The sequence below is a fragment of the Canis lupus genome, chromosome 7, assembly GCF_003254725.2.
Source record: "Canis lupus dingo isolate Sandy chromosome 7, ASM325472v2, whole genome shotgun sequence".
NCBI lineage: Eukaryota > Metazoa > Chordata > Mammalia > Carnivora > Canidae > Canis > Canis lupus.
In genome coordinates this window covers 4,252,688-4,266,314 of record NC_064249.1, presented here as the reverse complement: position 1 = coordinate 4,266,314, position 13,627 = coordinate 4,252,688, and the positions used below count along the sequence as shown (strand labels likewise).

Below are 13,627 nucleotides of genomic sequence, written 5' to 3'. Positions count from 1 at the left end.
ATATAGCTTCTGATTTCAACTTGGGAAATTAGTGTTCTTGAACCAGGCATTAAAACAGTTTCATTTTTGGTGCCAAGTGCCACCTGTGGTCACCTACTGGTTTTCCCCACACCTTTCCCTAGCACCTCTCTGTGGATCTTCCTTTGGCTTATTCCCCTTCTTAGTCCAAGGTGGTTTGGGGCTGTACAGGCAGCATATGTTCAGTCTGTACTATAGGCGACTTTCACTGATTTATTTTTAACTTTCAATCCTTTCTAGACTTAATGGCTCCAGGAAGAAGCTATTATCTAATATTAAACTGTGCACATTTAACCTCTCCATCACTGTTAACGAGTATGTATTTAAAACAACCAGAGTAGCTGCAAAGTCGCACAATTTCCACATGTAGCCCATTGAACCCAGACCCTTACTCTAGCTTTTCATATTATACATACTGAATACTGACTTTTAGATTTCTCTGTTTCTTAATTTGGAAAAATACTTTTTTTTTTTGCTGTTCTTGCTTAGTTCTATTTCACTTCACAGTGGTCAGTTTTCATGGAATAAGCATCTATATAAATGCAAGGGACAGAACTACCTGGTTTGAATTCCCAAGTCCACACTGTACCCATTTTGTGATCTTGGGCAGATTATCTGACCTCCCAAAGCCTCTTCCCTAAAACAAGGTAACAATAGTAAGTCTTCTGAAGCTGCTTCATAACAGTCATCTCACTAGTGCATGAGCCTCCATAAGATCAGGAATTAATCTGTTTGCTTCTTACCTCCCCACACCTGGAACCATGTGTGCCCTGTAGTAGGTACCTGCTAAACATCTGTTAAAAAAGTTCAGCCAGATAATGCATGGATTGCATCTAACACAGTGCATAGAGCAGAGTAACAATAACAATACAATTTCCTGGAGTTTTCACCCTCCTCATTATTAAAGCTCTTAAATGTCATCCGTTGTGCTTAAAAGATGACAAATTTTATTTTAGAATGGTCTTTTGCGGAAGAAATACTCCTCCTCCTCCGCTCAGCCATTCTGCTTTAACCTTAGATAATACTCCTAACAATTAAATACATTTGGCCTCTCTCTGTTAAGTTTGCCAGCATAATTTCTGGGCTGATTTAAGGGTATGAAGGGAAGAATGAAAATTCTTATTCCCTGAAGTTGTATATTTTTGTATATTTTCTGTATACTTTTAAAAATCAAACCGAGGTGTAAGATGACTCAGGTCCTTTTAATGTTCCCAACTAGGCAGGTTCAAAGCTTTCTCTTCTGCTGTTTGCTTTAATTCTAAGAAAGAAGCAACATTTCTAAACTGAATTTGCTTGTTTTGTACTCTCTGACTTAAAGCGCTTCACTCAGCTGTCCTGTGGAATAGCTTAAAAAAGGAATATATTACTTTTTTCCATTTCACTTTCCATACGGATTTTTGTAGGGTTTTTATGAGTGCCACAGAATTTAGAGCAAAATGATCTCAAAAATCATCTCCTCCTTCTCATCCCTGCATCTCAGAGGGAGGAAAGTGAACAAAAACAGAAGTTAAGTGGCCCTGGCTAGTTAGTGAGGTAAGATGTGAAACAGATTTCTTGACCTTTGACTGGTTTTGCCCTGTCTTCCTTTTTTAAAACCAACAAAATGAAACAAAAAACAGCAACCCACTCTAGCCATATAAACAGATACCTCAGTACTCCTGTTATTTTCTCAATTCAAGCCTTTGCAGAAATTGTACTACTAAATGTTGAAAAAATTCTGCATATGGCTTGTTCTGTAGAGGAGAAGTTATTAATTAATTTAGTCATATATTCCATAATAGCATGTTAGAAGGGTTTTTTGATTCTCTTGAACATTAGGTAGAACTTCTGGAAAGCAGTCTTCATTTTGTTCAGGATAAATTTTAGAATGCATTTATTGTTAACAGAGTATATACAGTGTAGAACTTTTCTCCTATAGCTAGAATAAGTCCGTTAATGCAATTAAAATTGGTTTATATTTGGGTGATTGTCTGAGTATATTTTAAAGAAAGGTCAGAGATAACATTTTCAGTTGTTAGCAATTTTCCCCTAATATCAGCCTTTCTGTTTTTTTTTCTTTTATGATGTTATCATCCAGTTCTTACTTTCACACATATCAAGAGGTTAAAATGGCATAAGTATCTGCTATAGTAAAATACAGTCCCGTTTTAGCTACAGCCCTAAATTCTCGAAAGATTAGTGAAATTACTCAACCTGCCATCTCCGTGCTCCTCAGCACCTAGTAATTTGCATGCTGGTTTTAACGTCTAATCGTATCACTCTACAACGCTCCCTTTTCTTATACAGCTGTGAGAGGAAGTCACAGCATTCTTGAGGCAGTAGTAATAATAGACACAGCTGTCGTGGGTTTTGTTTTTTTTTTTTAAAAAAAAAGCTTTTAGGAAATAATTATATATCCCTTAAGTTGGGAATGTAGAAGGCCTATCCCTGCATTTAAAGGTATTTCAGATTTTCCTGAGCACTTGCAACTTCTCGACCTCTCTGCTAGGTAGAGAGGAAGGCCGAGTCCGCTTCTGTGATGGGGCTCAGCCTCTGCTCAGAGTCCGCGGGAGAGCCCTGGTCCCCAGCGGAGGTGCCCTTGGGGGAGCCTCTAAGAGGGAGCAAGTGGAAACGCCCTCTTACGCTGTGCTCAGCCGTTAATTATGAATTTATCCAATTAATCATTGTAGTGCAGGCTACAAACTTTCTCCTCTTCCTACATAATGACTCTTTTGGAAATGTGTCAATCAAAAAGGTGAGTAGCATCCTTAGATTTACATTTTAATGTATATTCAAGATCTAGACATAATTTAAATACTTAAAGAAAATCTGCATACTTAGCATAAGGAAGTTTGTTATTTATAACATGGAGAAGCACCAGCGCCTAAGTTTACGGTATCAGCCTTAACCCTGTACATGTCACTTTTTGTAATGACCTCCAGCAGCTCCTTAGAAAAGGCTTTCCTTCCCATTAGGACTGTTTGCATCGAAAGTCCAGCTGAGTCGAATTCCTACTCATTCTTTTCTTCTGCTTCCTTCACTCGCAGGTTGTCCTTGAGTTCAGTGGTGTTGCAGTTAAGGTGTTATGCTGGGGCTAATCTCTGTAAAATGCTAGCATTTGTTCTTCTTTTTCCCTATCATCAATCTTTCACACTCCTATCAAACCCCTCATGTATCAGCAGGTTTCCCAGAGCTACTGGTTAAAATTACCTTTGCTTCTGGTAAACTCTGAACCTTCAAGCCTCAGTGTTTTCACTCGCCCCCTGTGGATTCTGTGAAGCCTCTCTCTGCACATTCCTCACTGCCAGTCACTTGCTTTATGTCCTGAAACCAGGAGCCTGTGCACAGAGCCCCCTGATTATTCCAGCTGTCCCCACCACCCTTCCCTAAGTGGAGACGGGGTGTAAATACCTCGGGTAATCGGTGCCGCTTATGCAAACTGCCAGGGAAAGTGGTTGGAACTCCCAAAGCTGGAGAGCTCGTGTTTATTTTCCCCAATAACCGTCCAGATTGTTTAAAATCCTGACTATTCCTGAACGTTCCTTGGCTTCTCTGGCCCTGACGGAGATCGGCAGGTTTACTTGTCTTCGAAGTAAATGCCACACTGACATAATTTATTTCTCAAGGTTTGTCTTACTAATCTCCTGTGTGAAGGGTTCATATTTTATTTAAATTTATTTTATCCTCCTGTGTGCCCATTCTTTCTTCACGTCTCCACTTCCCATAAACACTTCCCTTTTGTTCATTCTGACCAGGACTGTCCCCGTTACTAGTAAAAACGGACTCATTCCAGTAGAGGTAGGATTTCTTGCCAACGCACAGCTCATGGCGTTTTCACCCCCTGTGCAGGATAGTTTCCACGCACAACTATTAGGCTACAACCCTCTTCTTTTGGAAAACTGAGTCCTGCCTCTGAGGATAATGCTTTGATTATTGGCACGACTCTTCCTGTTCCCTGTTCAGTCCTGGGACTTACAGTCTCATTAAGGTTTACACTGAGAGTCTGGGGAGTTCTTGGAAATTAATAGAAAAAGGAGAATACCTTTCTCTCCGTGACTAGCAGCATATTTTTGGTAGGTTTTGCCTCAAGCAAGTAAAATGCCAAAATATCGTTCTCAAACTTTGATTCTCTGTTTAGCAAAAAAAAAAAAAAAAAAAAAAAGCCTTAGGCTTATGATGGTGAAATCACCATCTAAATTTGAAATTTAAGATATTCCCTTTGAAAGTACCTTAAAAATATTAAAAATAATGCATGCTTTGCTTGCTTTTAAATACTTAATAAATCTTAATTTGTTACGTTATCATTTATCATATTAGCATTTTCTAAAATGGCCATTAGAAAGGGAAACAAGTGTAAGTACATCAAAAGAAAGAAAAATAAAAATTATCTAGAGTATCCTGTCTTTAAAAAAAGTCTCAGTAGTAATGACTCAGACATTTTTTCCAGAGATGTCATGACTTTTCACATATGTTATCATATAACCCTTTGATGTACAACAGTCTGTTGTATTCTCTCTGAAATGGTAGTAAGTAGGATACTGAAGGTTAATGATTATTTCACTCGTAATTTTAAGCACTACGACTGTGTTCTAAGGAGTGTTTCTATTAAAGTTAATGAGCACGGTTTATTTATATACAGTACTAAATTGTTATATATTAATGGTTACATTTAAATGATTATGGGACCATGCTTAATTATTTGGGATATGCAAGCCATATTTTTTTTCAAGATAAAGAAATGAAGCCAATGTGACTCACTTAAGTAGATTTTCTTGTTAGGATTCCTTGTTTCTCCTTTAGTTATGCTCCCGAGATTCTCCCTGAATCGATCAAAAGTTTAACTCACCACACCCTTTTTAATATAGGATAGATGTTGATGTGCTTTTAAGGATCAGGGAAAAGAGGAAATTAAGTAGTCTAAAGTATTCGCAAAACCAATTTCCCGATTCTAAGAAATGATTTTGGTGACATGTTTTAATCTAGAATATTGGGTGTAAAATTTCTTACCACAGCTGCATCTTCATTCTTCTACTCCTCTTGTTTTGTTTGGTTTGTTTTTTGCAGTGGGTACACCTTATTACATGTCTCCAGAGAGAATACATGAAAATGGATACAACTTCAAATCTGACATCTGGTCTCTTGGCTGTCTACTGTATGAGGTAGGTAATGTTGATAAAGTCCATATATTGATGTAGTTTTAGTTACTGCAATATATTTCCTCTCTCCTTATAGTATATACACTTATTTATTTTTCTGGATGGCGTTTAAGAATTAGCTTTTTAATTAGGAAGGGTTAACTCGTTGACTTTAGTAACTGCTTTTGTAATGGTACCTATGCATTCCTGCACACTTACTTCCTCTGAATATTTTTAAATTGTTTCCTTTTAGTGAGAATCTTATTTTAAACATGTTTTTAATGTTAATATGATGTTCTGCATATCTTATTTATAAAAATGTACATTTGAACATCTGTAAATGTTTATTTGCTTATTCATGCGTAGCAGGAGAGGTATAATGGAATGGATTTAAAACATGAAAGCATGGTACATGTCTTTTTCAATATTTCTTTCACTGTTACATAGAGTAATTTAGCTTTAAGGATAGTAGGTAAATAGATAATTTTTCTAGGTTGCCACTTAATTTCATTTTCATGAGTAACAGTTGTATTGGTAAAGCTTAGTGAAATACTCTCCTCTTCTGGTGATAATTTATCAAAATGGAATCATCTAGGTATATCTTCTAGCAAATAGTGCAATGCAGTAATTTGGTTGGGTAGGAAAAAAGCATATTATGAGCACCTTTTACATCCACGTTATAGAGAAATGGTATCAAAAAGCACTCAAGACTAGTGACTTATGTAAATTTATTTTTTAGTCGACTGGTAATTTTCCTAGTGATACAGGCTTTAAGTTAGAGCTGTTAGTTAAAGGTTAGTCTACATCTGAGTAACTATTTTAATAAAATAAAATGAAGGAAAATAATACATGGAATCGTTTCCACATTTTAATGTATTACAAAAGAAATCTTAAGCGGATAGATAGAAACCAATATATTTCTTACTCTATATTTTGTGTCTGTATCTTAAGTCTCCTCCTGACTTAAATGAGAACCACAGGATGAGATGGTCTATTTTAATTGCCCAACCATTACTTGGAAGTAGAGCATTAGGAGGTTTAATTTTTTTAATGTGTATCATGATCTTTAATTACTATATTATGGCTTGCAGATTTAGATTTCTTTAACTTAAGGAGCCTGAGATTTTTTTCATTTTGTTCTTCCTGGTAAGGTGACTAATGACCACTTTAAAAGAACAGGTTTTTAAGTGTTCTTAAATAACTTTCCTAGGATAATTTTTATTATGAAAAATTGTGAATTAGTGATATGACAGAATATGTTTTTATGTGTGCACATGAGATTAAAAGAGATTATGCTCACTATATTATATGCTGTTACTAATTTGATACAATATGGAAAAGAATTGGTATGATTATATTAAATTACTGTAATGTTTAAAGGTCACTTTGTACACTTAAAAATATTTTATATTTGTTTAGGTAACATTAGGTTCCTCAGGCCATAGTCTAATATTATCAAAGTGGCATTTTCCTTTTAAACTCCTGAAAATAAACAGCAAAGTGGTTTGCACTAACAAGATGAAATTTAAACAGAAAAAGTTCAATTAAGGTAATATTTCCTTGAGAAGTTTGTAAATTCTTCTAGGGCTGCTGGATTCTTATGTCAAAACTGAAATAATTCTTCACATTCTGGATTTGCCTTTGAGAGGCAGTGTCCATTTTTCTGTATATTTAAAATGATCACCAAAATAGAAATTATTTCTTTGGACACTCCTATATCCATGAGTTTTATGTGCTGGATGATTTTGAGCTAAAGTATTTATCATGATAATGTTAGTTTTTCATACCAGTGAGTCTTCTCTGTTCCTCTACGCAAGTCATGTGGAAGAACTAAAATTTTTCTAAAGATTTAATTTACCTTTATGTTCTATCTCCTTCCAGTTATGCTTCAATATAATGTTAATAGAAATACCCAGCAGTTTAGCTTTAAAAAATTGGCCACAACCTCTCATGGACATATTATATTATATCCCACTAAGAATTTACGATTAACAATGAAGGAGTGGGAAGCTTTTTTGAAAATGTATTTTAAACTCAGAAAATTAGACTTTCAAATATTCCTGAAACCTTAAAAAAAAAAAAAAAACTATCAGTACAGTTTTAATTGATATGCAACAAAGTAGACTTTACTAATTAAAATCAAGATGCTGTGCTTTTGCTACACGGACCTTTACATGGAAAAGTAGGTTTTACACATTTCCTTTATTGTTCAGCGCAGCAATTGCATCCTTACAGGGTTGTAGGTTGGTGGCTTACAGTTCAAAAAAAAAGAGAGCTGCCACCAGCCCCGAAGACAGACAGTGGGCTTCCGTCCCTCCGACACCCCCAGAATACTAATCAGGAAAGTCAGACCCTGGAGGTCAGGGAGCAAGTCAATCATTCCAGCGATCGTCTCAGTGTGGAGGATCAAATTAGCCTGAAAAATTCAGCTGCTGGGAGGAGAGGGCGAGCAGCTGTCAGGGGCAGCATCGAGATGCACTAATGAACCAGATGAATAGTGCAAAAGCTTGAAAATAAAAACAGGACAGTTGACATTTTTCATCTGTCAAAGCAGGAGATGCATGAAAATATACTATTCCTGTTTTAACTCCTTAGGGGACATTCAGATTTTTTTTTTTTAACACTGCAGTATCGAGACAAAAGTACTGTAATGAACTCCTAGCATATGATTATGAATGGATGTACATTTACGTAGGGTTTTTGCAAACATGGAAAGACTATAGTTTATACATACAGTGTGTTTTTTTTAGGTGGCCTTTATGATACCCTGTCATAAAGTGTCCTTGCATTTTAAACAAAAGAAACAAAAAAACCCCATGTTATTACTGATGGCTGCTCTTCTGGAAATTTCCTCTCAGATGGAAATGACATGTTTAGGGCCATTTATATTGTTTTTACTTTTCTCTCCTCAGGTGGAACAGCCATTCCTAAGGTGGTTTTGTATAGGTTTATGTAGGTTTCCTATCAAACGTAGGCTCAGTAAAAACTATGCCAAGCTACTCTGCAGGTTTGAATTCTAGTGCCATCCCCTCCTCGTTTAAGGCTCCGAAGGAGTTAAAGCTCTGTCTGGAGCACCACAAGACAGATGAGAGCCATTTTCAGCTTGTCCTGTCCCCACTGACGCTCACTGAGTAGCACAGCATGGACTAGCGTGTTTCACACACACTCTGCCTGTCTGGGGAATGTACACATTGTCCTTCCAAAATCAAACTTATTAGCACATGTAGAAAAGGGTGACTGACTTTGGGGCAGCCTCGCACTCCGTGTTGTATTCTTGCTGCTGCGGTTCAAAGATTTAGAAGGTTTTGAACAGGATGCGAACATTTTAAATTGAATTTTTTAGTTTGTAACCCTGCTTACCACAGTACTTGCTTGCACTTTAAATGTCAAGTTAGAACCTTGTCTTAAAATAAATTTAAATTCAATAATGTCTTTTTTAAAGTTGATCATTCTTTGAGTCTTTTTTTTTCCCCCTGCATAGAAATCTCATTCAGATGCCTTGAAGTAGCGGCTGTGATTCAGAGGGCTTTTGAGCATATTTAGAGTTTTTGAGGCATTATCAAAAGAAAAGGAAGTTCTATCTCATTGTGAACTACTTGAGGGTCAGTTGCAATATTCAGATGGAGAAGACTTTATTTTCTCAAAATAATCCTTCCCTACAGAAACCATCATGTAGTATAAAATGGTATAAATTCTACTCCCTAAACCATTGCTTAGATTATAATTCATTTCCAATTGCTGTTCACTTTAGTGACACTTTGACCCTTGCATGGTTGATATATACTGCTGATGTCTGTTTAGTCATGAGATATGTTAGTTGTTTTTACGGCATTATATTTACAAAGAGTTCTAAGTTACTCTCTGTTCTTTTTCTTGATACTGCTTTATGTCATATATGTATGTGTATGTAAATATATATATATGTATATATATATATACACACACACACACACACATGTAAATATGTGCTAACCATTTCTTCCTTTTAGGGAATTTTAAGTTTAGAGCTTACTAAAATTCCTAGAGAGGAATATTCATAAAAATCAAAATGCCCAGATAACTTGATTTAAAGTATTTGTAATTATTTTCTACCCCACTGTAATATACTTGATGAAATCAACCTTTAAAAGTTACCATGTAACTATATCAGTTTCATTGGGAGCATTTTACAGATGGCTGCATTACAGAGTCCTTTCTATGGCGACAAAATGAATTTGTACTCGCTGTGTAAGAAGATAGAACAGTGTGACTACCCACCTCTCCCTTCAGATCACTATTCAGAGGAAGTAAGTCATTTTTCAGTCCATGTGTTTGTCTGTTGTTCATTTTGTTAACGTTTGCATTTTATTAAGGATTTTTTTTTTTCTATCCAGAACCTCAAATGACAAGTATAGTGGCAGACATAGCCACTTTTCATTCTGTTTTCCTTCTCTTGGAGACTTCCTGTTTAAAGGGTTGACTCTGCAGTTCCTAACGTGGCATGCAACGTAGCACGGCATGGGGTGTGAAACTGGTCACCTCCTGGGTGTGAGGAGAGAGAGGGCTGACTCTGTAGCATAGCGAACATGGCGAAAGGCAGAGTTCATGCTCAAACCCCAGCTCGAGGTGACCAGCACGTTGGTGCCCTTCTCAGTGAGGCCCCTCCTCATTCTCACAGTCTTAGATGCACCATTACAACTTTCTCCTTTGGCAGAACATCCCTCTCGTCCATTTTCTTCAAAATTTGAATCCTCCGTCTTTTAGCTGTGTGTCTCTCAACCGTGTGCTTTGAGCTTTACCCTCCCTCCCGCGACCACGCCTGTCCTGTCACCGCCTTGCTGTTGCAGCAGATTCCTGTGGGAAAGGTTTTGAGGTTATCAGCAGACCTGTTGAAACCTATATTGGATGGGATGGGAAATTCTAGAAGACTCTATTCAAGCCTGAGTCTGAATCCTTGCTTGCTTCGGTAACCTACTGAAATGAGTTCTTTTGGCTCTACCCAACATATACAGTCTTTTATTGAACAAAACATCTCCCATTTTAGCCCACTACATCAGGATTTTGCCAGTGTTTAAGGAAGAGATATGCAGAACAGCAGTATCTTGGGGTAACTAAATGTGTTCACATGACTCTTTTTGGAAAGCTTACTGGGGAATCTACCTGGAGAAAACACTGTCTTGAGTTAGGACACCTCACCCTCTCATGAACAACAGATTTTTTGCCCAAGGGAAATGGCAAGGAGCAAAGAAAAAATATAAAACAATTATAACATTCACTTATTACGTAGTCTTGTCACTCTTTCTATCTTGAAATGAATAGCAATCGGTTTCAGTTTTAGATAAGGAAAATTGAGTCAGTGTAACTTGAATAATAAATATCTCTAAAGAATTTTTGCCATATGTAAAGCACTTGAGACCCTAGAATGTTATAAGTACCTTTTTTTTTCTGTGATTTTGATACTAATAATCAATGATGCCTGGGGTTTTTTGTTGTTGTTGTTGTTTGTTTCATAGCCTTTGTATTCAGGTGATTAAAATAAACTCTTATAAGGTAGTGATGATAATTTAGAAGTATTATCTTTATTTGATATTAATGCTGTTATGTTAGCCATTTTTAATTACTATTTTGGGTACAGAATATAAATATGGCATTTCACAAAACCAACTTCAGAACTCTAGGCCTGGAAATACAGTAGGGTGTGAACAATAATGCAAAATGATGGCAAGAATGTCAGGGGCCGCTCTTTGTTGTGTCATTCATGCTGTCTTCTTTTTTCCATGAAGCGCATGAATATTTCACATATCTGCATCCTCATCCCCTATTCTTCTTGACTAATTTTCAGACTGTCTGAATTTGCATTTCACATGGTAGCTGATTAGGAGATGCCGAGTGCGGCAGTGAAGCCTCAGCAGGCGGTTACCATGGTGACCTTCAGCAGGATTTTAATGATGATACCACTAGTGGTTCGTTGAAGTCGGCCTGCCTGCAGGGCTACTTCACTGCAGCTAAGTGTGAAGTTGGATATGCGGATTCTCAGCCAAGGGGCAAATATCAAAGTCTGGCCCAGATAGAAGGTCTCCGAGTTGGGAAAGGAAAATAAGATTCCACTTTTTACTTCACTCTATATAGTTACCAGTTTTGAAAAGAGATATAAAGCAAAACACGTTCTGTGGCGTACTTTCCAGAAAAGACAGTACAGCTCCTCATATGGTAAAATCCATCCTTATGCTGTGGTGAAATAGAAGGCTTTATGAAACTAGGTAAACAAGGAAACGAATGCTTAGTAAAGAAATGAGGTATGAAAAACACAGACTTAAGAAATGTTACTATAATCCGTTCAATTATGGAGAAAAGTTCTCAGATCAAGAGCTTTGAAATGCAGATGTGCTAACAAATATTATTTCTCTCCTTAAGTAGGAACTCTGTTTGTAAAATAATTATTCAGAATTTATGGGAGCAAAAAACCTGAACAGATTTGATGCTGCCATACTTTCAGGGTATCTTATTATTTCCTTATATGGTTGGCTTTTGGGATCTTTTAAAAGTTCAAATTGCCACTTAATTTTTTAGCATTGCAAATGATAGGAAACAATGAAAAGCGAGCTATAAAGTTTTTAAACAGCAAACTTAATTAAAAGACCAGTTCTCTATGTGTCGGTTTTACAGCTAAAATGGTAGCAGCCTCTGAACTGCTTGAAAATGAAAAAAATTAAGCAAATTAATGTCCCACTAAATATATGTTTGAAAGCTTATCAGATTGATTTAACTGCTGCTAAATTTTTAAGGCTACTACCCAAAGAGGTTTAGAAGGGAATATTTCATGAAAATTGTAGCTCTGCCCCCAGCCAGCCTTGATCAATAGGTATAAGAAACTGTTAAGATTTATTTCTAGGTATAGTCATTCCAATTAGAAGAACTCAGAGTTTAAAAGCTTGAGATGTTTTTTATTTCTATTATTCCAAAAAACATAGATACACTCAAGTGTTACAAACCAAAAGTGAGAAATAGTGTCCTTTGGAAAAATAAGCCTCTATGGCAAATCTTTTCTTTTGAATTATGCTTTTACTATTATGTACAAGTGATTAGGATTCTAGATTGAAATATGTCAGCTGTACATGAATGATATTAGGATGAAGTATATTTTGTAGCTTACTAACGTATTTTTGTTTATGACGGTCTTTTGGTGTTCCATATTCTTTCTTTTTCCAGTAATGATCTCATCCATAAATCAGTGGGGCACTTCTGTACTTAACCCTAAAAATCTTGAGTTGAAAAGATGGGTATTTTTCCTTTTGGTATCTCTGAAGTTTAATTAAACTTGGTATCATTAGTGATTGTGAAATTAACATCTGCGAAGCTGACCTTGATCAAACACGTACTGTGTACAAGGAATTAGGACTCCAAAGGCCCCTTGTAATCTGATCCAGGCCTATCTCTCCAGACTTCTGGATCACAGGATATGCTCTTCTTTCCCTGGCTCTACCAGTACAGGTTCCACTAAGACTTCCATGGATGACCATGATTTTATGGATGCTGCTTCCTCCTTCTGAAACACCCCATTCCCTGTTCTTTACCAGGCAAACCTCTCTTTGAAGCAAAGTGTGGGCATCGTCTCCTGCATGAGGTTATCCTGCTCCCCTTCCTTGGTACACTGCGTGGCAGTTGTCTCTTTGCACACATCCCCAGCTCTCACCCCCAGACCGGCTAGCTCCTGCCCCTGTGGAACAGTAACTGTTTTTTATCTGTGTGTCTCTAGGGCCTGATGTATTAAAAAGGTTCAGTGATTGATTGAAGGAATGAGGAAGTGAAAGAGTGAGATGAAAGGAATAAATGGGAAAAAAAAAATACACCTATTATTTCACAATTGGATGAATGAGAGAAACTTCTCCAAAGAACTGTCCATTCAGTAGAGGCAGAAAATTACTCAAAAGACAGGCCAGAAGCTATGAGAATTTTTTTTTTCATAATACTCACTATATTATTTTCCATTTTTATCAGCAAGCAGCATCGTTGCTGGATTACCCAGTGTCCATTTACTGGAAAATAAGACAAAATGGATTTTTTTCTTCAGTATCAGTATTTAATTTCTTTGAGAGTCATAGGAGTGTCGTCAAAAGTATGCGTTATCACTGTTGTTCACTAAATCATCTCGTGACTCTAAGTTGAAAAGAAAAAAACAGTGAATAACGTTATATTGACAGTTATTTAGAAAGTACAGAATATGACTCCAAACTGAGTTGGAGTTTCATTGTTGGTTCTTTTGAGCCAACATATTTTTTGAAACTCTGAACAATAACATCATGCAGAATATAGATTATATTTCTTTCAATACTTTTTCTTTATTGTAAAAGAAATTCCTAATTTAAATAAAGAAAGCATGAGAAAGATTGAACAGAACTGTACCTTGATGGTTGCTTTTGGCAGATTTGTCTTCACTTTAGGTTTGAACACAGAAGTTTGGATGGAAGCTCTGAAAAGTTGAGGCAGGGGTTTGTAGACAGAAGTGAAAAATGGAA

General features: G+C 36.6%; 1 protein-coding gene across 7 annotated transcripts in view; it reads left to right on the top strand.

The window, feature by feature from the left end:
- Positions 1-13,627, top strand: part of NEK7 (NIMA related kinase 7) — a 157,662-nt gene that overhangs the window by 128,214 nt on the left and 15,821 nt on the right. For 6 of the 7 annotated variants that reach the window (XM_025429699.3, XM_035718856.2, XM_025429701.3 and 3 more), the window contains 2 exons: positions 5,062-5,156; positions 9,305-9,418. In XM_025429699.3, the coding sequence (XP_025285484.1) occupies positions 5,062-5,156; positions 9,305-9,418 (209 nt within the window). Of the gene's footprint in view, positions 1-5,061; positions 5,157-9,282; positions 9,419-13,627 lie in introns of all 7 variants that reach the window. The other variant, XR_007411758.1, reaches the window with a different exon arrangement.